Here is a 23,293-nt window from a genome sequence, read left to right on the forward strand (position 1 = left end):
TTAGTCGTGTCCGACTCTTCGTGACCCCATGGACCATAGCACGCCAGGCACTCCTGTCTTGCACTGCCTCCCGCAGTTTGGTCAAACTCATGTTCGTAGCTTCGAGAACACTGTCCAACCACCTTGTCCTCTGACGTCCCCTTCTCCTAGTGCCCTCAATCTTTCCCAACATCAGGGTCTTTTCCAAGGATTCTTCTCTTCTCATGAGGTGGCCAAAGTATTGGAGCCTCAGCTTCACGATCTGTCCTTCCAGGGAGCACTCAGGGCTGATTTCCTTAAGAATGGATAGGTTTGATCTTCTTGCAGTCCATGGGACTCTCAAGAGTCTCCTCCAGCACCATAATTCAAAAGCATCAATTCTTCGGCGATCAGCCTTCTTTATGGTCCAGCTCTCACTTCCATACATCACTACTGGGAAAACCATAGCTTTAACTATACGGATCTTTGTCGGCAAGGTGATGTCTCTGCTTTTTAAGATGCTGTCTAGGTTTGTCATTGCTTTTCTCCCAAGAAGCAGGCGTCTTTTAATTTCGTGACTGCTGTCACCATCTGCAGTGATCAAGGAGCCCAAGAAGGTAAAATCTCTCACTGCCTCCATTTCTTCCCCTTCTATTTGCCAGGAGGTGATGGGACCAGTGGCCATGATCTTGGTTTTTTTGATGTTGAGCTTCAGACCATATTTTGCGCTCTCCTCTTTCACCCTCATTAAAAGGTTCTTTAATTCCTCCTCGCTTTCTGCCATCAAGGCAGGCTTAGCAAGACTGGCTTAGCAAGCGTATAATACTACCCTAATCATTCTCCCTTCTGTAGGAAGGAAGGAACCTCTGAGCAGCGACAAGACTGCAAAGTGAATAGCCTTCACAGTTCAGGGAATTGCTCCCAAGTTTTGTCTGCTGCGGCTAATACAATATGGGACCGGGGGGGGGGGGGGGGACGACGACGACACCAATTTAAAGGATGTGTCATTTTCCAATAGATTAAAAGATTAAAGAGGGTCCTGCATTCGAAATGTTTGCTCGGGTTTAGGGTGCATATAATATAAAGCAAGATAATTGCTAGTATTGCGTAGGGATATCTCAGATACATTTCCCCCTATCATTTTTCACCGAAATAAGATTTATTAGATTGCCTGCTGCAACATGGTTAGCTTTATCGATGTGGGCTTTATTTGCAATTTGATTATTTTAGCATTGCTTGATTCAAGTGTACACACATATGTGCATGTGCGTTTGTTGCCTAGTTCATTTAAAACATTCTTTACTCTGGCTGGCATTTAGTTGTGCTGTCTGTGTGTGTGGCTGGTTGGTTAGAAACTGGTTCTGTTTTGCTGTATCAGAAATGTACTGCAAAAGTTCCCTAGATGCCTCTCCTTTCTGTCCCCCCCCCATAGGTGGGGGAAGGCTAAGGCAATCCTGTGAACTTCAAAATGCTGAAGAGAGAGTCCTGAGGATTTAATCGTGGAAAGGAAGAGGGATGCTGAACTGTCTGTTTTTTGTTTGTTTGTTTTTTTTTAAGGAGCTCTTGTGCCCTTAACAGCTATATGGCAGAAGTTCAGCGGGCACAAATTCTCAGTTTGCTGCAGGATTATGTCACAGAGTTGGCGGGGGGCAGGTGCTGCAGGGCTCATGTCCTCTAGATGGGCTTCCCACAGGCATTTGGCTGGCTTTGAGAACAAAATGTTTGGCTAGATTGGGGCATTTGGTCTGATTTCAAACCCACTGGCTCTAATAGAACACATTGCTTGCATTTTGTTGCAGAGGTAAATTTCAGAGAAAGATTGAGATACTATCCTCAACATGCCTGGCGTATGCTAGGACATCAGCTCCTATGCATCGACTAGGCACAGCAAAGACCTGCTCATTTGTTCACAAGGATGAAATTGCACAACTGACTATTCTCTGTTTCAAATTCTGAGTCTTCTCAGGCATTTACATTAAAGGGACAGCTTCACATTGCCCATCATCATGGAATTTGGACCTATCTGTGAAAAACAGGTCAGCTTTATACATAGCAATGGTTATTATCAAGCCATGGTGCCTTAAGAAAAATGCTTTAGCCCCATTTCCAAAGTACATAGGATCCTACGAAGCTGCCAGGTGCTTAATCAGACCACTCGGTCCGTATAGCTCAGCACTGTACTCACAGACTGGCAGGGTCTGTCCAGAGTTTCAGAACTTGCTTCTAAGCCTGTTCAGTAGGAAGCAGCTCCCCTCGATTTCCATAAGAGTTGCTTCCCAGGAAACATGCTTAGGGCCAGGCTCTCACTCAGGACTGGCCCCACCATAAGGCAGAGTAAGACAGGTGCCTCTGGTAGTGGTGGGGAGCGGCAGCTACACAACCTACCCTGCAACCCCTAAGCCAGCCTGCTGCCTCCAAGTGCAGTGGAGGCTGCTCGCCTGGCACCTGTGTTGAGGTAAGGTTCATCTGCCAGTCTGCTTGGCTTTTCTTTGTGGAATTATGGGGTTGTGGGGGGGGGAGGGAGGGAGAGCATCTCGTTCTCCCATTTGCAGGAAACCATCAAGGCCCATCCCTGGCTATCAGTGTTCTTCTGGCCAGAGATGCCTTGCTGAAAACAGCATGCAGTCCAAAATCAGAGAAGCAAACATGTGTTGCCCATCTACAATGTGGGCATGTAGGGAACACAATCCTTTCTGGCAGAGGTAAAATGAACAAACAAACAAACAGAAAGCAAACAGGAAACAGAAACCATGCATCTGGAGCTACAGAGATTGTGCACCTTGAAGGAATACTGATGGGTCATTATTTAGGCAGGTTACATCAGCAGTCATGGTTGGGTGGGGGGATAAGTTGGGGTGGGTAGAAAGGCAGGAGCAGCCTGTCTACAGGCAAACAGGCCAAACTCTTTGGTTGATGATTGTGACCTTCATACATTCACTCACAAGGTCTCGTCCTTTAAGGTGGGCAGGGTCCCCTTTTCCTAAGTCAAAAGCCTTCACACTGGCTGGGACTGATGGGAGATGTAGCCCAAGACATCTGGAGGGCACTGGGTTGGTGAAGGCTACCAGCATTCTTTCTCAGCAACTGCAAGGATCGCACTGCATTTCTTGCAGAGAAGGGGGGCATCAGCTGTCTAATGTTACATTGCTTCTTGCAGAGAGAAAAAATACAAGCACCCACTGTAGGTCTCTAGCATTAAGGACCATGCCGTATCTTGTTTTGTAGGCATGCTCACTCTTGAAACTACAGTGACACTAGGAGAGGAATGGGGAGGGGAAGGATATGTGATGTGCTGTGGAAATTGGTCTTTCCCCTACCACTCAGCTTTGAAAAGGAATTCCATATATGCAGGTTTCATTGGGTCCTTTCCATCACACTACCAACCTACCTAGCTTTTGCTATAAAGGCTCAATGTTTTAAGGTGACACAACAGAATCCTGCAGCCAGAGGGACTCCTCGCCACTGCAGCAGCACTGAAGGCCAAGACATTTATGATAACAACTGCTGATTCATTATGCAGCTCTTGAGGAAACTTAAAAAGAATTCCTACTTTAACCCGCACCACACGCTCCCCTAACAGCACAGTGATCTGGTAGTAGGCTGCAATCCTGCATAGAGTTATGATACTTAAAACTCAGTGATGTTAACAGAAGTTAATGCATCAAGCAATGTACAGGATCTGAACCCTGGTCCATATAATGCCCTGTGAAAACAGTGCCTTTTAAATAATAACAACAATGCAAAACCTGGATAATTTTCATAAAATACAAATAATAAATCAGGAATGCTGCTACACTGATTTCAGTGAGCAAAATGTACATTCAGCTCAATGTAATATTTTCACATGCACGGAATGGGAGGGTTTTTTTAATCTGAAAAAAATAGATTTCATTTGACAATGTATTCCAAGGCTGGGATTTTCAGCGGCATCGAACAGTAGCCCAGGTTTCGATACCAATTCAGTAATAACTGGGCATCAAATCCCCCTAAGGCAGCAATCCTCCTGTGACTTACTTGAGAGTAGTCCTATTTAGCTCAAGTGGAAGTGCACTGGGGGTTTGGTTTGCAGCCTGAAGCACCTTTGAAAACCCCACCTGAACAAATCACACAATTTGAATGTGACAATTTTTTTTTTTTTAAAAAAGCATAACATCATGGAAAAACATTTACCATATTTTTTGTTGGGTGCTGCTTGCCAAAGCGAGGCAGGGGCTTTAATGCCTGAGGTATAGGAAGTTCCTGGATGCTTTTCGGGAAATGGGAGGGTGGGAGAGTCTGAAGGATGGTTTGCATAGCTTGCAGGTATAAAGATGCAGGCATGTTACCCACCAGGCTATTGAACCTGTCCTCCCCTAGCAGAACTGCCCAGGGCTCTGGGTGCTCCTGCAGCACCTTCCTCATCTTGAACCGGGGGCTGGGCATGAAGAGCAAGAGGTAATCGAGGCAGAGCTTTTTGGATGCCACGTTGACTTTGGAGTCCCACATCTGCTCCAGGATGACGTCCAGGGGTGTCAGTCCTTTGCTGTCCTCTATCCTGGGAGAGGCCCCATTCCCCAGGAGGATCAGGACTGTCTCTGACCTCAGGAGCTCGCAGGCGAGATGCAGAGGGGTCTTGCCATCTTCCAGGTGGAAGCAGCCGGTTCGGTTGATGTAGGAGTTCAGGCTGGGCAGCTTGTGGGAGATGCTGATGATCAGCCCCAGAATCTCTCTCCTGTCATAGGTGACAGCCATGGCCAAGTGAGGAGCAGAGGAAGGGCAATAGCAGAAATGTTCCCCGGGGACTTTGAGAGCCTCCTCCGGAAAATGAGACAGCAGGTACTGGGCATAAGGCAGGTGGTTGTGCACCACGGCATACAGCAGGGCTTCGGAAGGGGAATACGTCCTCAGGCTGGCATTTTCTTCCCAGTAGAAATACTCCATAGTCCTCATGTCTTCCAGCATCCAGACAGGTTTGTGATCTCTGACAGCTTGGTAAAACATATAGGATAAGAACTTGCAATGCCTGCTCTGGTCATCCTGTAAGCTGGCCTGGTTACTGGCCATGTCTCAGACGTCCCAATGGTGAACAAGTCCTTTTGTGCCAAAAAGAAAAGGGGGGGTGGGCTCCACCTGCAAGTGAAGGCTGGTGTTCAGTTTAAATGCAGATTCCAGAGGCTGCTACAACCTTCAGACTGTCATTGCAGCAGCCTGGACTGCACTAGCCGGAATGCATAGCTCTTTCTCTGACGGGCTGTTCATCTCCACCCATTCATTGTTTTCCCTTTCTCACTGCGGCTGGTTTTGTTGAGGTAAGCAGAATCTCGCCAGCTCGGTTAACCATTGCCATACAAGCACACAGTAAATGCAGTCGGTTCTCTGTTCGGCGCAGGTTAATGGAATACAGATAGCTGTGATTTAACAGCCGAAGAGAGAGCTATTTGCAGGGGACTATAATTAGCTTTGCAAAAGGAGCAATTTTCTGCCTGCAGTCGGGGCCCAATCAAAGCTACAATAACTATTGCAACAGAGTGTGTGTGCATCCTGGTGTTTATGTGCTCCTAGAACTGTAGGAGCATGCGTGTGTGATGTCACTTATATGCATTCTCCATGCAGATGCAGTCCCTCAATGGATTAATCTAGTATAGTTATTTTATATATTAAAAAGTATAAACCATATTCATGAAAAGTATCAGTGTGGTTTACAACAGTTATGCATAAAACCATGCAACAAAAAACAAAAATGTTGAAATCAGAAATCAGCTATTATGGAAATGTGTATTCTTAATTTCCTGCATAAACCTGACAGTTTTCAGCAGGCATTTAAAAATTAAAACAGAATGTGCCTGCTAAATATTTAATGAAAGAGTAATCCACAAAACCGGGCTGACAACACCAAAGGCTCAGTTGATTGCTGCTGTCAAATGAACCTCGCCAGTTTGGAGGACGGCCAACAACACTCCTGCAGATGATCTCAGGGATCCAGCCGGGATATGAAGCTTCAGGTGGTTCCCAAGGCAGCTTGGACCTAAGTTGTTCAGGGCTTTGTAAATTAATACAAGGACCTTGAATCTGGCTTGCTAGCAGATTGACAGCCTGTACAGATTTTCAAAAAAATAAATGGTGGCACAAGTTGTCAGCCCGGGGCCCACATCATATGGAAACTTACACCTCAATTTCATTTATCTAACAAATTCATATACCAGTACTACTTGATTTTAGCAAAACTTCTAATGGATTATAAGAAATATTAAAATTATCAATACAAACAGCTTTTTAGAAAGTTAAAATTACAGTAACCCTCAGCACACTGCAGAGTATGGAAAGATGGAATAGAATATCCTTCTGCCAGACAAGCAGAGACGTTTGCACCACTGGAACAATCAGAAGATTGACATACTGAATTCCTCCCATTAAGCGCAAAACATAAATTCCTACTTTGCAATGAACCTCTGGAGGAAACTCTAGTCCAGGTATCCCCAAACTTCAGCCCTCCAGATGTTTTGGACTACAATTCCCATCTTCCCTGACCACTGGTCCTGTTAGCTAGGGATCATGGGAGTTGTAGGCCAAAACATCTGGAGGGCTGCAGTTTGGGGATGCCTGCTCTAGCATTTCCTTAAAATCTCTTAGAAGTATTAATCACTTCTGCATCTTTTAGCAGAAATGTCTGCATATCAATTGCACTCAGTCTGGGAATTAGTTTTGAGATTTTGACTTTTAAGACAATTTAGAATACAAAATTACACACCAGCATCCACGAAATTATCTACCTAATTAGCACTGCCTGCCATTCATTTGCTTCTGTCCTCACTTTTTACACCTCCCCCTCCCAAACCACCTGTATACATACCTCTAACTCAGGATAACACTCCATGCACCTGACAAAGTTGACTGTGGTCTATAAAAGCTTCCAGATGACCTATTTATTAAGCATTGATCCTGGATTGTTTAGATGACTCTGGCTATTTGATGAGCATTCATCCCGATTTGTTTGAAGAAGGCAAGATGACATTGGATCAAAACAAGTGCTATCCCAGTGGATTTTCCAATCATTTTCCTTATTGCAAACAGTTCATTCTTTGGGGGAAAGTAGGGTTTGCCATGCAAATCCTCCCAATCAGCTATAACTGCACAACCTAAAATTGTGGGTATATGTTTTTCACCAAAAATAGCAGCTGTGAGATGCCATTAGACTTCCTTTTCTGCAAGACTAACAGGAATACTACTCTGGAAACCCTCAAGATTGTTATTTACAGTTATTTTTCAGTACAGATCCAAAGGAAGCATCCCACTGCTGTCTTGTCTAAGCATGCAGAGAAATATGGCACTGCATCTTACTGCAAAGTGCTGAAGCTGTTCCAAAATGTTGGCATGGAGTATTTCCTCTAATGAGCTATTACATACAGGCCTGAGGAGAACAGAAATCCATTAAGTGGATTTTCTCTACTTTAGCTGTGCGGTTCAGAAACGAATCAGCTTTCCAAGCCCTAATGTATGCCACATCCAAGGGCTCCTTCCTTTTATTAGCATTATTTTCAATCTTCCCTAAGTGGACATAACAATTCAGTCAAATCTTTTTTAAAAACAAAAAAACATCTGGTTGATTTGGCAGAAGCTGTTGTTTTTCCAGCTATCCCTGCACTATCTCACTCTTGGATTGGGGGTTCCAGCTGATATTTTGTGTTCCCAAACATTTATTTGCTGGGTAAGATGTTTATCCCTGTTGGGCTCTTGTATTCTGGCCCGGAGCAAATGTACTGCTTCCCCATTGCTACATTATAAAGCCAAAGGGATGGGTTTTCCTGTATCCCAAAACAGGACAGCCTCGAGTACCAATCAGCTAGTGTTGTGGCTTGCACCCCTGGATGTATTAGATGGGTTATGCTCTGGAAAACTTTGCAGCAGACCCACAATGACTCTGTCTCTCCCCACCAAACCTCCAGAGTATATGATGGAAACAGGAACAATAGATGCTGCAATCCACTCAAGGCACAGCTAGGTCTCGTTTATATTTTACAGTATATGGTTTTACATTATTATACATGTGGCAAACCACTGTGAGGGGGCGGGATATTGCATTTTGAATAGTGATTGAGATACTTATGAAACAAATAAATAAAAGTTAAAAGTAATGGCCACCACCTTGGATGGCATTAAGAGGATTAGGAAAAACTCATGGCGTATAAGGCTATCAGTGGCTACTGGCAACAACAGCTATGTTCTCCAAGCTGGAGGCAGCATACCTCAGAATACCAGTTGCTGGGAATCGCAAGAGGGAGATTATAATATCATTTATTGAGGTATTTATGGTTGTTGAATATGGTTCTAGAAAGCTATGGCAATCTGAAGTAAGAAATTTTATTATAAGGAACCAAATTGCCAGAGAACAGCTGATCATCCTACAGCATCAGATCATAGCTGCCAAGTTATCCCTTTTTAAAAGGGATTTTCCCTTATGCTGAATAGGCTTCCTCGCGAGAAAAGGGAAAACTTGGCAGCTATGCATCAGATTCTGAGGAGGAGTGGAAGGTGGACAACTTTAACAGATGCGTGTTTGTAGTCAAATAGGTATGTACTGTCTAAATAGAAATGAATCTGCTATGCACCCTAGTCCATTGAAAACAGCAAGTCATGTTGCTTTACCTACTTGTAATGACACACCCTTTAAAAACAAAAGAATTTTTGCTGTGGTAGCCCACACCTGAGAAGGAAGGTTTTATTTTGGCCTGGAGAGACCAAAAAGAGACTCCATTACAGGGAGCCAGGCAGACTGTTCCAACCAGGCAGTGTTGCAATATACAACAGTTATCTCCTTCCACTGTAAATCTGCCATTCCTTCCTTACATTTGTATATTTAAAACAAGCAACAACAACAACAAAAGTCTCAAGAAGTGTTCTTGCCAGTGAAGCATAGAGCTGGAGACCATGCAGGACAAAACATACTTTATTGTACTGCAACATCAAAAATACATGTAGAGTACATCATGGACTGCCAATCACAAGTTGCCAGTTAAGTTACTAAAATAATCGGGAACTACTGAAGTCAATAGTAAAGTTTACTCATCTGAGGCACAAGTACACTATTGTTTAAGTATCCTGATTTGACTTAGCTCCAGTACACAAATCTACATGTTGCCCCTCTAAGTTGCATATTAGAGATACTTATCAAGCTAAGAGGGGTGCCCAAACTACAGCTCAATGGCCAGAATGCCACATGTGGAGTGCAAGATACAAATCCTCATCCAGTCTGCAAGTTATATATGGGAGGCATGGCTCATGGAACAGTATTCCTAAAGGCACTTGCAAAGGCAACCCCTCGCCCCAGCCTGTGCAAGTGTGGTTAGGACCGAGGACCACTGATCCTCCAAATATATGGATGCTTTATTTGCATTCCTTGCTCAGTGGCAGAACTTAACAGGTGCTATCTGATTGCTGAGGATCAATTACAGTAAGGCAAATACCTTGTCTAGGAAATAACTGGTACTGACAAGGAGAGTACAAAATTGTGATTAATATTTTTAAGATGCAGGTCTTGGAATTCCAAGAAATTTAGCTTGGCAGGCCATGCTGGCAGCAACATTTGGGCACCCCTGAGTAAAGAGTCTACAGAAGGGTTTTTGGGGTGAGCAAGATCCAGTATTGCAAAACAAGTAACTGCTACAGGAAGCACCAGATAACATGTGACCAAGTACAGCCAGATGAACTTCTGCTGGTGAAACCAGTAAAGGTACAGCACCACAATGGAAAGATGCAACTAAGAGTAAGAGCTTTGATATCAGAAGCAGCAGTTGAAGACAAGTTGTTAGCCATTTAAACAGATTTAGATCAGATGCCTAGTAGTATGCATGGCTGTACATGCTGGCATGCCCTTCTTCCTTATAGTTAGGTTTCTAATGCAAAGCTATGGATAAAAAAGGAGGGGAATTCTAAGATTAGGAGTTGCAACTTTTCTATTTAAAGAAATCAGCCAAGAAACAAACAAACAAACAAACAAACAAACAAAAAATGCTGCAGCAACTGCTCAAGTCCCACCATCACTACCTACATAGTTCTGAAGCAACACAAGACTGGACAGCCATTTGTCTATATAATTGTGTAAGTTACATCAGGAAACTGAGAAGACAAGCAGTTTTGCCCTGTTAAAAAAAAGTCAACACCAGCCCTATGGTGGAAGGGGTGCTTAGATAAATGAGGAATGAGAAAAAAAATTGGGTTACAAAAAAAAAATAAGGTACAGACAAGCACAGGCTCTGTACTACCAATGAACCCCAACAAGAATATGAATCAACGGCCAGCACAAACTGGACTAAACACTGAACCTTTAGCACTCATCATAAATTCGGACCTTTTAAGCCAGTAGATCAGGTGAAAAGTCTGGCTAAAATCGAATTAAAACGAAGGACAAAAAAATTGAAATAAATTAAAAGATTGCTACACTTAAAATTTTCCTTTTGATGTAACAGGTTTTACAAACTAAAATCCAACTGTATTCTCTCAAATGAAAGAAATATTCCAAATTGCTTTCAGAGGATTTGTAACTTCAAATGCTTACATATCTGAGACTTTAAGAGAAAAAGCAAAGTTACAGCATCCATTCAACATTCCCTATGAACTGAAAGGGATAAAAAAGGAGAAAGAAATAAAGGAAAGTTCCGTCTGAAATTCTCTCACAATCTTTCCCATTCTCTGGTTCATGAATCCAACGCTGATGCTAAGGTGACAGTGTATGTAAGTTGATTTTTTGTTGTTGGTTTTTCTCTTTTTAAAGTTTCAACAGAGAAAGCCTGGAGACAACTGAGATGTTCATTCATGAGTTATCAGATGGAACATGCTCCTCAAACCCCTCACTCTCTCGGACTAGAGCTCTTTCCAAGATAACACGGCCCTCCTTATACCGCTGGCTGTCTTCAGTGGCAAATTCATAGATCCAGCCTAGCTTGCTGTTGCAGTTCTTGCAGCTCACATCACGAACCATGTGGCGTCCAGTGAGCATGACCCGATCCTGGACTTCACTGTACTGCAGATTTACTACCTGTGGCAGATAAAAGGGATAGAAAGAATTTAAGATGTAGTTAGTCTACAGAGCCTTCATCTCTAACTGCAGGGACACATTAACAGTAATGACCTTCATGGAGCACTCTGGCTGCATCCAGACCAGTACACCTGCTGCCAAAGCTGACAGTGCCAGGTTTTAAAACTGCCCCAGCCTAATACAGCAAACCACGGATTTTGGGGAAATTTGAAAGGAGCTCTACAAAGAAAAAAAGTAGACAACACTCAGTATATTATATTAATTAATTAATTTAATACAGTTGCCTAGTGTTTTATAATGAACTATGGCTTATAGGCCTCTGAAAATCCCTCTCACCAGTTGGTTCCCTATAAATGTGGCTTTGATTTTCAGATGATGATAGAGCAGGGGTCAGCAAACTTTTTTGGCAGGGGGCCGGTCCACTGTCCCTCAGACCTTGTGGGGGGCCAGACTATATTTTGAAAAAATATATGAACTAATTCCTCTGCCCCACAAATAACCCAGAGATGCTTTTTAAATAAAGGACATATTCTACTCATGTAAAAACACCAGACAGGCCCCACAAATAACCCAGAGATGCATTTTAAATAAAAATACACATTTTACTCATGTAAAAACATGACCGTCCGCGGGCCTGATTTAGAAGGTGATTGGGCCACATCCGGCCCCCGGGCCTTAGTTTGGGGACTCCTGTGATAGAGTATTTCACAAGTTGGCTTTGCTTACTTTCTTGTTTCCAGTGCTTCACCATTTATTACTTTCCCATTTCAAATCTGGAACTGAGGGCTGACTTTATTCCAGAAAAGTCCAGCTACACATTTTGTTAACCACTTAGCATGCAGTCTACCACCTCAGTCACTGTTAACATCACATTGTTCTCCAGCGTGCAATTCTGTTTCACCATAACAGGCACGGCAGGAACAGAGTGTGGTGGCACTTAAGGAGTTGCAGGTCTCTTTAACTAACCTTGTTAAATAGGAAGGCTCGACCAGTAGCCCCTGTGAAACGAGTAGATATGAGTTCTGAGCGGTTGGTCAAGATTGTGTCACAATTTGCACAGGAAAACAGGCGAGTACCACCAATATGATCCAAGAAAATCCGGCCCATTTTTAAAGAATGCTACAGCCCTAAAAGAAGAGAGAAAGATCAAAGCTGAAAATGTCACCAACTTATGTCATAGCACCTTTGAAAAAAGCTTGGGATGGAATACATGTTTTTATGTTAGAGATTTCCAGTAAGAGCTGTTGAGTAAATATCCAGCAGCGCTACATTTAGAATACAGAATCTGTGTATTCTCCTCTACACACACACACACACACACGCACACACACCCCTGATAGAATAGCAGTGGGGAGCAAAATCAATTTTGTGCAGCAGCCCCTTATCCCAGCTAATCCTCTGCTGAAACTTGCAGCAACCAAAATTGCTTTGCTTTGACAAGGAGTCAGAATATTGTCACATGTGACTGGCTATAGCCAAGGAAGAAATGGGACCAAAGGGCTTCTCCATTATCTCTGTTGAGAGGCCTGCAACTTTTGGCCCCTCCTTGCCTTAAACCATTTGCATTCTAGTTTATCATTTCAAGAACTCTAAGAACTAATGTCCATTTGCTTTTTCTTCTTCCCTTTCAATCCTTTTTCCTTCTTGCCTTTTAGATTGTAAGCCTGAGGACAGAGGACTATTTTATTACTGAACTTTGCAAGCTACTCTGGGAACCTTTTTAACTGAAGAGCAGGGTAAAAATTCTTTAAATATCTAGTTTGCCCCATAGGTTCTGTGCCAAGTACAGCAAACAGAGATGCTGAAAGAAGACTATGGATGGGCCCAAGGAGAAAGAGTAGCTGGGAAAAGGGCTATGTCTTAATGATATAGAACAGGCATCCCCAAACTGCAGCCCTCCAGATGTTTTGGCCTACAGCTCCCATGATCCCTAGCTAACATGACCAGTGGTCGGGGAAAGTGGGAATTGTAGTCCAAAAAATCTGAAGGGCCAAAGTTTGGGGATGCCTGATATAGAACATGTCTGCATGCAAAGTCCCAAGTTTAATTCCTGGTATCAAGTTGTCAAGGACTAGTTGGATGCAGAGGAATGGTGGGAGGAACCAGCTGAATCTGCTCCTGCGTATGACTAACACTGGATATGATCCATTATCCTGCAGCTTAAGAAGCTCAAGTATACCATGAAAAATACTCTTAAGAACAGAAGCTGTCACAGGTGAAACTCAGAAAATTAGAATATCGTCGAAAAGTGCAGTTATTTCAGTAATGCAACTTAAAAGGTGAAACCAATATATGAGATAGATGCATGACATGCAAAGCAACATTATATCAAGCCTTTATTTGTTGTAAGTGTAATTATTTGTCATGAGGCGGGTCAATTATAAATGGAATGTAATTAATTAAATGTAATAGCGATGTTTATTTTTATTTTTTATTGTAACTATTTGTTTTATTACTGTGGAATTTCCAAAAGAAAGCATTTGTAAAAATTCAAAGAAAAATAAAAAATAATAAGTTGCATTACTGAAATAAATGCACTTTTCGACGATATTCTAATTTTCTGAGTTTCAACTGTACATTAGGGAAGTCAAATATTCCCAGTGCTGTCCTAGTTCAATAATAATAATAATAATAATAATAATAATATTTTATACCCTGCCCATGTGGCTGGGTTTCCCCAACCACTCTGGGCGGGTCCCAACTGAATATTAGAAACACAATACAGCATTAATCATTAAAAACCACCCTAAACAGGGCTGCCTTCAGATGTCTTCTAAAAAGGGTTTATCAATTTTTTAAAAAACCAAGCCTGAAAGTTTATGAGAAACTAGTTAATAAGCAAGAATTTATGTGAAAGCAAACTTGTCTGACCAACATATCAACTATAGCCAGGGATGGGGTACCTATAAACTTATAACCTTACATCCTGAATGGATATTATAAAACAACAAATACGTCTAATGGCTCACAACAAAAACCCATCAAAACCCACCCAGTAGAAGTGATTGGGGGGGGGCAATAAAAGAAAAGAGAGAACACTAGAGAGAAGAGAAATCCAAATGCACTGTGACTTTCCTTTTGTTTTATATTGTCACTTCTGTTCTTGTGTGAGCTATATGTAGGATTTGGATAAACAACCTATTATTAAAATGAACTATTCGAGCACAAAGATCTGAGTATTCATGTTAGGGACTCAATTTAGAAAATAATAGCCTTAGGACAACCAATCATTAAACTTTTCAACATTCTCTTCCTTTTATATAGATCCTTTTTTCCATGAATTAAAAAGGGTTAAAGTACTTAAGTTATTCTTGAAACTGGTGCCACCACTCATTCTAACTGGTGTAGTGGTTAAGAGCGGTAGACTCATAATCTGGTGAATAGGGTTCGCGTCTCCGCTCCTCCACATGCAGCTGCTGGGTGACCTTGGGCTAGTCACACTTCTCTGAAGTCTCTCAGCCTCACTCACCTCACAGAGTGTTTGTTGTGGGGGAGGAAGGGAAAGGAGATAGTTAGCCGCTTTGAGACTCCTTTTGGTAGTGATAAAGCAAGATATCAAATCCAAACTCTTCTACTTCTTCTTTACTGCCATAAGGTAATTCCTACCACTACTTGAATAGGTTTAAACATTGACTACATGTAATTATTGTGCTCAATTGAAAGGCTAGTTTACAGCCTATCCCCCCATGCTGATAGTTATATTATAAATCTGGCACCACTTTCAAATGAGCTGGTGCAAAGTTTAAAGGCACATAACTTATTCAGATTAGAAAGCAAAGATCTAAACATGCTAGAAGGCAAATCTAGGTAAAGGAACCTTAGGTAACAATGCTGGGAAATACCTCTCTGCTCTGCCCAAGATCCTGGGAAGCCACAGACAGTCAGAGAAGACATTAGATGGCTAGAAAATGCAGCAAGCCTAATTAAGGCATTTTTCCATTCAAGAAGCCTAATGCATTGTCCCAGAACATTAGAGAATCCAAACCCAGCCATCTTACTAATGGCAAAGGCACTCCCCTGAATAGAACAATCAAGTGTTCAAAATTACCCTGGTGCATTTTGAACCTGGCTATCGACCTCTTGCAACCAAGTGAAGATACCTGGGTGCCACGGTGGCGCATGACAATCTTCACCATCTGGAGGTACCGTACATGCCTGGGGATCATTGGATCTGGACTGTTTTCACACACCAATACCCCCAAAATGGCAACTAGACATTCCATTTTGGTGACTGTAACCTTAGTTTAAGGAGCCATTTGGCATCTAGCTAATATATCTGAATTTCTAACACTGAAAACAATCTAATACTGCTACCCACCCTTCTATGGCCATTTTTAGGAGTCCAGAGTACTGGTGTAGTAAGTTACTTAACTATTGCTTGGAAGTTTGAGAACATCCACTACAATAACCTGGCTTCTGTTACTCTGCCTTCTCTACCCATTGTCACTAAAACTCCCCAAACGCAGGTGTATATGAAGGAGATTCAAAATAATTTTTTAACATCATGATTCATATTTCACTCCTTCCACTACCTCACGACATACCTGTCTTTGATTCTCTGTAAGGTGAATCAAAATTAAGTGCTTCAAACACTTTACTATTACTTAACTTTATATGATGCTTTCAGTATGTTTGCAAAATGTTCAGTAAACTGAACAACATGAGGTATACTCTGTTTGAGCCAGCCACTGATTTCAGTGAGATGTTGAGTACTAAATGTTATCAACACTACACCCTAAATTAATATTTTAAGTAACTGGTAGGTAGCCGTGTTATAATAATAATAATAATAATAATAATAATAATAATAATAATAATAATAATATATTATTTATACCCCGCCCATCTGGCTGGGTTTCCCCAGCCACTCTGGGCGGCTCTGGGTGTTGGTCTGACGTAGTCGAAACAAAATTAAAAAATTCCTTCCAGCAGCACCTTAGAGACCAACTAAGTTTGTCATTGTTGTTTAGTCGTTTAGTCGTGTCCGACTCTTCATGACCCCATGGACCAGAGTACGCCAGGCACTCCTGTCTTCCACTGCCTCCCGCAGTTTGGTCAAGTTTGTCATAGGTATGAGCTTTCGTGTGCATGCACACTTCTTCAGATACACTTCAATTTTTTAAATTTGAGCTCAATGTAATATATATAAAATATAGCCCCTAAATATCCATAATTATGGTGAGCCTTAAGACATTTTAGAAGGTGATACATCACCAGGAAGGGGAGTTAGGATCTGAAAAAGAATGAAATCACTCTTCAACGGTTAAATAAAAAAATTCCACCCCTTATACAGAATGCAGAATTCATTAGTCATATACAACCATACTTGGGGATAAAGAACTAAAACATTAGAAGGGAAGGGAAGCAGAGCCTGTTCCACTCTGATAGTGTTTTAATCACTTGGGCAGCTGCTCTATTTGGTAGACAGAGCAGTAATAGCAGCAGCAGCACCCTCACTGCAGCAGGATCCTCCTCTCTCAACAGCCACTGCAGAGCACCGCAAGAGGAGTGTGTTTCTGCCGCCTCCCCCAGAAGACCCAGAACATACAGTCCTGCTCTTATTATCCAAAACAGTAATTACACACAAAGGTGGTGGAGGAAGGGAGCGCACCCTGATTCTGGTCACATGGCCTACAGCATCCAATCAGCAAAGGTTCTGCCCATGTCTGGTTTGAGAATGAGACTTTCCCAGAAGCACAGGCGATTTGACAACAAATAAGAGGAAACAGCTGACAAAGGAGACCTGTGGGCCCCAAGTCACTGGTACCACACAGTCAGAAAAGCAAATCAACAGTCTCCTCCCTCACAAAAAATCTTCCTATCAACACTCTGCTCTGGGAAATACTGATCTCATGCATTTGTAAATTATGGGAAGAGCGCTGAGGCTGCTTACAGGATTATAAATCAAGGAAGTGACCATACTAATCCAAAATTAGAGCATTTGGAACAACGAAGTGACGGGGGCACTAATAATTCTGAGCAGGTGTCCTCCTGGAATTGAAAAGCAAGGTGGCATTCCATATCTGTTTAAGGCAAAAAAAGGTATTGGCCCTGGCCTGTTTTGAATCACAGAATAATGTAGCCAGGGTAGGGGAAAGAAGCAAACCAGGAAAAGACCGGAAGTAGAGCCTGACCTGTTTTCCAACATATGTAATTTACAGTTGTTAAGTTTGTGAAGCTGCAGTAATTGATCTATTTGTGAACATCTCAAACAGACTCAGCCGTCCAGACCACGAAAAGCAGCTTCCCAAGAAGGTAAAGAAAGGGGTGGGGAGAAGAAAACAAAGAAAGCAGACTTTTTAACACGACAAAGAACTTGCTAGTCATGCAACAGCTACGTAAGCCACTACAAGACAATAACAGCAGCGGAACAAGGCCCCCAATAAAATCGGCAAGCCTTCAAAGCGCGACAGGACCCGTCACTGTTTTTGCACAAAGGGCGTTGTGTTGTTGTCGTTGTTGTTGCGGCCGACGTCGCCTTTTGCGCTCTCGGGGAGGGACAGGGCTAGCGGAGGAGGAGGAGGCTGGGCCGCCCAAGCTCCAGCAGGAGGGCTTGTTATTGCGCTCGAGGATGTGGAGGAGGATGGGGTGGGGGCGCCCGCCGCGGGATGATGCAAAGGGACGGGGGGGGGAAGGCGAGGGCGTTATTGTGACAACGCGAAGGAGGGGTCTGGTTTTGGGGGGAGGGGAGGCTGTTATTGTTTATTCCTCAAGCGAAGAAAGGAGGAGGAAAAAACGGGGGGGAGCGTTTTGCGCGTGGGTTAAGAAAACACGCAGGAAAACACCACACCAACACGCACAAGGAGCTGGCGACCCCTCTTCGCCGAGGCAGCGGGTGGGGGGGAGACGGGAGGGGGGCAGCCAGGCAGCCCCCACCTCCTCAGCGACCCGCCTCCCCGACCTCCTCCTTCTCCCCCCCCCCCCCCCCCAGCGAGCCCGCCGCGAGCAACAGCCGTTACCTGCGGGCGGACGCAGCGACTGACTGGCCACGCGACGGCCTCAACCAACTGACCGACCGAGGGGGGGGTGGCGTCTCCTTCCCCTGCCGCTGCTTAAACAGCGCCGGCCTCTCTCTCTTTCTCTTTCTCAACTCAGCTGGCTAGGTGAGACTCACTCTCCGGCCCTTCTCCTCCTCCCCCGCCCCCGGCTCCGCCTCTTCCCCGCTCGAAGCCACGCCCCATCCCAACGGCGCCTCGCCTCCGCCGCCATGCTGGCTGGTGGCCACGCCCCTCCTGGCACGTGCCGCGCCTCCCCGCTCTCCTCCTTGCCGCGGCGCACGGACGCCAATGTGGGGCGGGGCGCAAAGCGGGAGAGGGGCGGGGCCTCCTTAAAGAGGCAGGCGCCGAGAAGCTTAATGCCTTTATTTGGTCTCTGTTGGCGACGCGTAACAGGCCGCCGGCGCTTTAATGTGGCTTGGTTTGGGGTGATTGGTTTTGCTTTTGCTGATCCCAGGTACTGGTCATTTATTTGCCTCAGAATCTTGACTTAAGTGTAACCTGATAATAGCAGCGCTTGGCTCAGACTCCGCCTTGGAAATGGGTCTTTAAAGCTGCCTTTATGGCTGCGATCACCACCAGCTTCATTTTTGTATTTTTTGTGCTCTGAAGGCCAAAAAATGGCAAACCAATCCTGTGTAAACTACTGTAAAGTGATGCAAGGAGGTGCAAATATATATATCTTAATTTCACATATAGTCATGGGCAAGGCCAGTGCTATTATTATAAGGGCACAGACCTTAAAAAGAAACAGCACTGACCTTTGGTGGACACCATAGCTGCCAAGTTTTCCCTTTTCTCGCGAGGAAGCCTATTCAGCATAAGGGAAAATCCCTTTAAAAAAGGGATAACTTGGCAGCTATGGTGGACACAGTTTTATACAGATTAGCTTTTGCTATACCTTACAAATTCCTGATAATGTTTTACTTTTACTGTATATTCTGAACACAGTTGTTGTTTAGTCGTTTAGTCATGTCCGACTCTTCGTGACCCCATGGACCAGAGCACGCCAGGCACTCCTGTCTTCCACTGCCTCCCGCAATTTGGTCAAACTCATGTTTGTAGCTTCGAAGTATTGGAGCCTCAGCTTCACAATCTGTCCTTCCAGTGAGCACTCAGGGCTGATTTCCTTAAGAATGGATAGGTTTGATCTTCAGAATGGATAGGTTTGATAGGTTTGATACTGTACGCAGTACAGTATCTCAAAGCTCAAACTTGTTTTTTAAAGAATGCATACACTCAGCAATGCTGCAAAAGAGACTAGTTGTCTTGGCAACAAGATCCATTGGACATGCCCAAGCATCAGGACTTTTAAGAGACTTGAATTTTAACATCACATCTCAGGCGATCCTTCCACCCTGTGGATCGCCCTCCCATCAGATGTCGAAGAGATAAATATCTACCTGACATTCAGAAGACATTTGAAGGCAGCCCTGTTCAGGGAAGTTTTTAATCTGTGACATGTTAATGTATTTTAAATGTTTCTCGGAAGCCGCCCAGAGTGGCTGGGGAAACCCAGCCGGATGGGCGGGGTGCAAATAATAAATTATTATTATTATTATTCAGAATGATTTGTGTGCTAAAGCATTTTCTTTTGTATTTGAGAAGGATTGTTACTTATTCTTGTGATTTAAAATAAACGTAGCAGCTTCAACTTTTGTGTTTTTCAAGTTTTATACAAGACATCTCTTTTCAAAAGCTGAAGTTAACCATTTTTACCTTGGTTTCTTTCTGTCTCCCTGCTGCCTGTTGCTGGGTGCTCTGCAGCGCCCTCTGGTGTCACATTTTAATAATGCATTAAGAACCCCTGAGTTTTGGGTGCAGGGGCACCAATAATTTCTGGAATTAGTAGAATACTGTAATTATTCAAGCTTTGGTTAAAACAGTGCCAAACACTGTTGGGTTAAGTTTAGGACAATCCTTTATTGGGGGGCCTGCATACCCACCCAGGGCAATTTTTACCTCTTAAAGCAAATTTCCGGGCGGCTTGGGCTCGGTGGCGGTGTCCGGCCGGGGGCGAGTGGGTGATCACACCCAAAAAGCTATTGTGCAAAAAAAGCCAAAGTTAGCCCACCTTGACATAGCTGACTGGGGATAATAAGCCATTAAGAAACAAAGGCTGACATGACCAGTCATTAACCCATCAATAGAAACCATCAACAAGGTGGGAGATTGTTGGATTACTACTCCTATCATTCCTGCCCATTGGCCATTCAGGCTGGGTCTGATGCTAATTATAGTCCAAAAACATCTGCAGATGTTGTCCACCTCTTGTTTATGCTGTTAAAAAATCTTGGATACCACAAGACTCGTGGGTCCTTAAAGTGTATTATTGATTCTTTAGTACCAATGTTTCACTGTTTTGGCTCTGGAACTGATTTTTCAAAGTGGTGGAAGTATATTTTGATGCACCAGGGTTGTTTATTTTGAACTTATTCAGCTTTGTTACAAATGCAGTATATTTTTATGCTTGCATTTTGTTTGCCCCCTTGGGTCAACTCAGCTCAGAAAGGTAGCTTATAAATGTTTAAATAAATACATGTGAATAAACAGATTCACTTTTTTTTAATGTTATTTTGTGTTCTTACCTCCATTGGAAACTCACTTAGCAAAAACTTTCCTGGGTGTCCCATTGTTATCTTGATTGTCTGGAACATTGCTATAAACCTTGAGAGGTTGTCCTATTAACTTCCTGTGACTGCCAGAGAATGTAAGTGGCTGAAGCTACCTTGTAATTAATTAACTGATATGGATGAACCCATGTTATTGTGCCTCCTATTATACATAGATATGTGCTGTATTGTTCCTAGAGTGGTAGACAGATGGAGGCAAGAGCTATACTAGAGATTGTGCCTTTGATCAGCAAAATAAGGTACAAAAGCCAGAGGTACCTCTGCCCTACCCTTGGACAGTTTCCACACATATTGATGAAAAGTAGGCTTGGTTTTTTTTTTTTTAAAGAAAGCGGCTGATTTGGCAGGAAGAGTACTGAGTGAGAGCACCTTCACAATGGGAGGAGATAATTAGGTCCTTATTCATAAGCAATATTCTTCCATTCCTGTCAGCAGGACTCTAAGGCTACTCACAGAACTGCCCTGAAAAAGCTAATTAATCTTCCTGCGTCTTCCTTTTCCAGAAATAGTCCAATGCTGCTTATCACAATGGTTGAAAAAAAATGCTGTGAGACTAAATACCTTACTATGGCCCTTGTTCACAGTACAGTGGTACCTCGGGTTACAAATGCTTCAGGCTACAAACTCCGCTAACCCAGAAATAGTACCTCTGGTTAAGAACTTTACCTCAGGATGAGAACAGAAATCGTGCTGCGGCGGTGCAGCAGAAAGCCCCATGAGCTAAAGTGGTACCTGTGTTCCTTCAGAAGTCATTGGACAGCAAGTCCTATGATCCCTGCCTACTGGCCATGCCTACAGAAGGGCAAAAGTTCCACATGAGTGCAAGGGCACCAATTGGATTCCACCCATTGGGGGTAGGTCATTCCAATGAACTTCTCTCTCTCCCTCTCCCTCCCTCCCTCTCTCTCTCCCTCTCCCTCCCTCCCTCTCTCTCTCTCCCCCCTGCCTTCATAATTGAGCCAGCCCAAGACATTTTGCTGTCTGAGATTGAGCAAGTTAATTTGGCACTGGATGCATAGAATCCCACAATCACCTCCCAGGCTGTAGTAATAACAGAAATAGTAGTAGTAATAGCTACTAACAATTTGTTGCCTGTTTATGACACTCCAGATCTTACTGCCTGAGGTAGCAGCCTCACTCTGCCTAACAGGTGGGCCGGTCCATCCACTATCCCTCAGCCGGGGCTTTTGTGTCTTTGAATGGGTGCACATGAAACAGATATTTAACAGGCAAAACTTTCAAGAAGCATAGCTGCCAAGTTTTCCCTTTTCTCACGAGGAAGCCTATTCAGCATAAGGGAATTTCCCTTAAAAAAAAGGGATAACTTGGCAGCTATGAAGAAGCTCCAGTCATGACTGTTCATTGGGCATAAAGCCATTCTTCTAAGAAAGTTGTAAGAGAAAGGAACAGCAATTCAGCCCCAAATATGACAAATGCTTCCTCTCAGATGAACTGCTGCTGTTGATAGTACATCTTAGTCATGCACCACAAAATCTGTTGATATGATACATAGGCAGAAGACATGACTAGTAACGTCTTAGTCACTACTACAGTACCTGCCAGCTCACATTTTGCATTTTGATATGCGAGGCTGTCCCCACAGTCAGTTCAGCACATACCATCACCGTAGCAAGGTTGCCAGGTTATGGGCAGATGAGATGTTGGGAGGACTTCCTGTGGTCAAAGACAGCTAATTAAAGACAGGAAACAATCATTGCATCAAGAAGGATCTGAATAAAAAAATGTTTTGTCCACGAGATACCCTTTCAGTGGAACAAAAATAATGTGGAAGTATAGCTTCAAAATAAGAATAAAATAATAATAATAATATATTATTTATACCCCGCCCATCTGGCTGGGTTTCCCCAGCCACTCTGGGCGGCTTTCAACAGAATATTAAAATACAATATCTATTAAACATTAAAAGCTTCTCTAAACAGGGCTGCCTTCAGATGTCTTCTAAAAGTCTGGTAGTTGTTTTTCTCTTTGACACCTGGTGGGAGGGCGTTCCACAGGGCGGGTGCCACTACCGAGAAGGCCCTCTGCCTGGTTCCCTGTAACTTGGCTTCTTGCAATGAGGGAACCGACAGAAGGCACGACCTTGGCATTATCAGCACCTGACTCTAACCAACTGAGCTATCCAGGCTTGATGTTGTAGGGCTACAATTCTCATCATTCCTGACCATTGGCTGTGCTAGCTGGGACTGATGGGACTTCAACACATCTGGAGGGTCTTTCATTGGCTACCCCTGCTGTACATGGTGCTTTGCAGAGTAGCCAGCCTTCTGCCTTGAGGAGTTGACAAGCTACATTTGAGCATGATCTCTGTAAGATTGTGTTAAGTGGACACCTGGAGTTCCTGGGTTTCTCCTGAGCCATGCTTTATCTTTTTTGCCATGTGCATCTATAATTGGAAGTGTTTTCATATACTGTGTAGAAGAACCAGCCATTATAGAACTGCATCTAAGAAAGCCTTTGCTGGATCAGACCAAAGCTCCATCTAATTCAGCATCCACTTCTGCACAATGACTCATCATATGACTTCCAGCTTGCTTCCCTGGGTACAGGAATCTGGATGTCTGAAGCCTGACCTGCTGCTACAGCCTGAAAGATCATACAGTTTTTGCAGATGAAAGTTTGAACTAGTTTTTACAGCTAGAGAAGCTCTAAATCTCTGGAACAAAGGAGGACTTTGG

At 43.4% G+C, this 23,293-nt stretch overlaps 2 protein-coding genes across 4 annotated transcripts; both read right to left on the reverse strand.

Moving 5' to 3' along the window:
- Positions 1-609: 609 nt before the first annotated feature.
- LOC118083248 (ankyrin repeat domain-containing protein 9-like) lies at positions 610-8,748 on the reverse strand. Its single transcript, XM_035111486.2, has one exon. The coding sequence runs from the start codon at positions 4,999-5,001 to the stop codon at positions 4,111-4,113; it is 891 nt and encodes a 296-aa protein (XP_034967377.1). The 5' UTR covers positions 5,002-8,748; the 3' UTR covers positions 610-4,110.
- A 117-nt stretch (positions 8,749-8,865) lies between these two features.
- On the reverse strand, positions 8,866-18,100 carry YPEL5 (yippee like 5). 3 transcript variants are annotated; one of them, XM_060272959.1, is made up of 4 exons: positions 17,929-18,100; positions 14,270-14,438; positions 11,936-12,096; positions 8,866-10,969 (listed from the first exon to the last, which is right to left on the reverse strand). In XM_060272959.1, exons 3-4 carry the CDS (start codon positions 12,074-12,076, stop codon positions 10,745-10,747), a joined length of 366 nt encoding a protein of 121 aa, XP_060128942.1. In that variant the 5' UTR covers positions 12,077-12,096; positions 14,270-14,438; positions 17,929-18,100; the 3' UTR covers positions 8,866-10,744. The 3 variants fall into 3 exon arrangements, with proteins under 3 accessions (XP_060128942.1, XP_034967378.1, XP_060128941.1); XM_035111487.2 differs by lacking the exon at positions 14,270-14,438 and having other exon boundaries at positions 17,929-18,099; XM_060272958.1 differs by lacking the exons at positions 14,270-14,438; positions 17,929-18,100 and having other exon boundaries at positions 11,936-14,257.
- Positions 18,101-23,293: the final 5,193 nt, after the last annotated feature.

This window comes from Zootoca vivipara, chromosome 3, assembly GCF_963506605.1.
Source record: "Zootoca vivipara chromosome 3, rZooViv1.1, whole genome shotgun sequence".
NCBI classification, from domain to species: domain Eukaryota; kingdom Metazoa; phylum Chordata; class Lepidosauria; order Squamata; family Lacertidae; genus Zootoca; species Zootoca vivipara.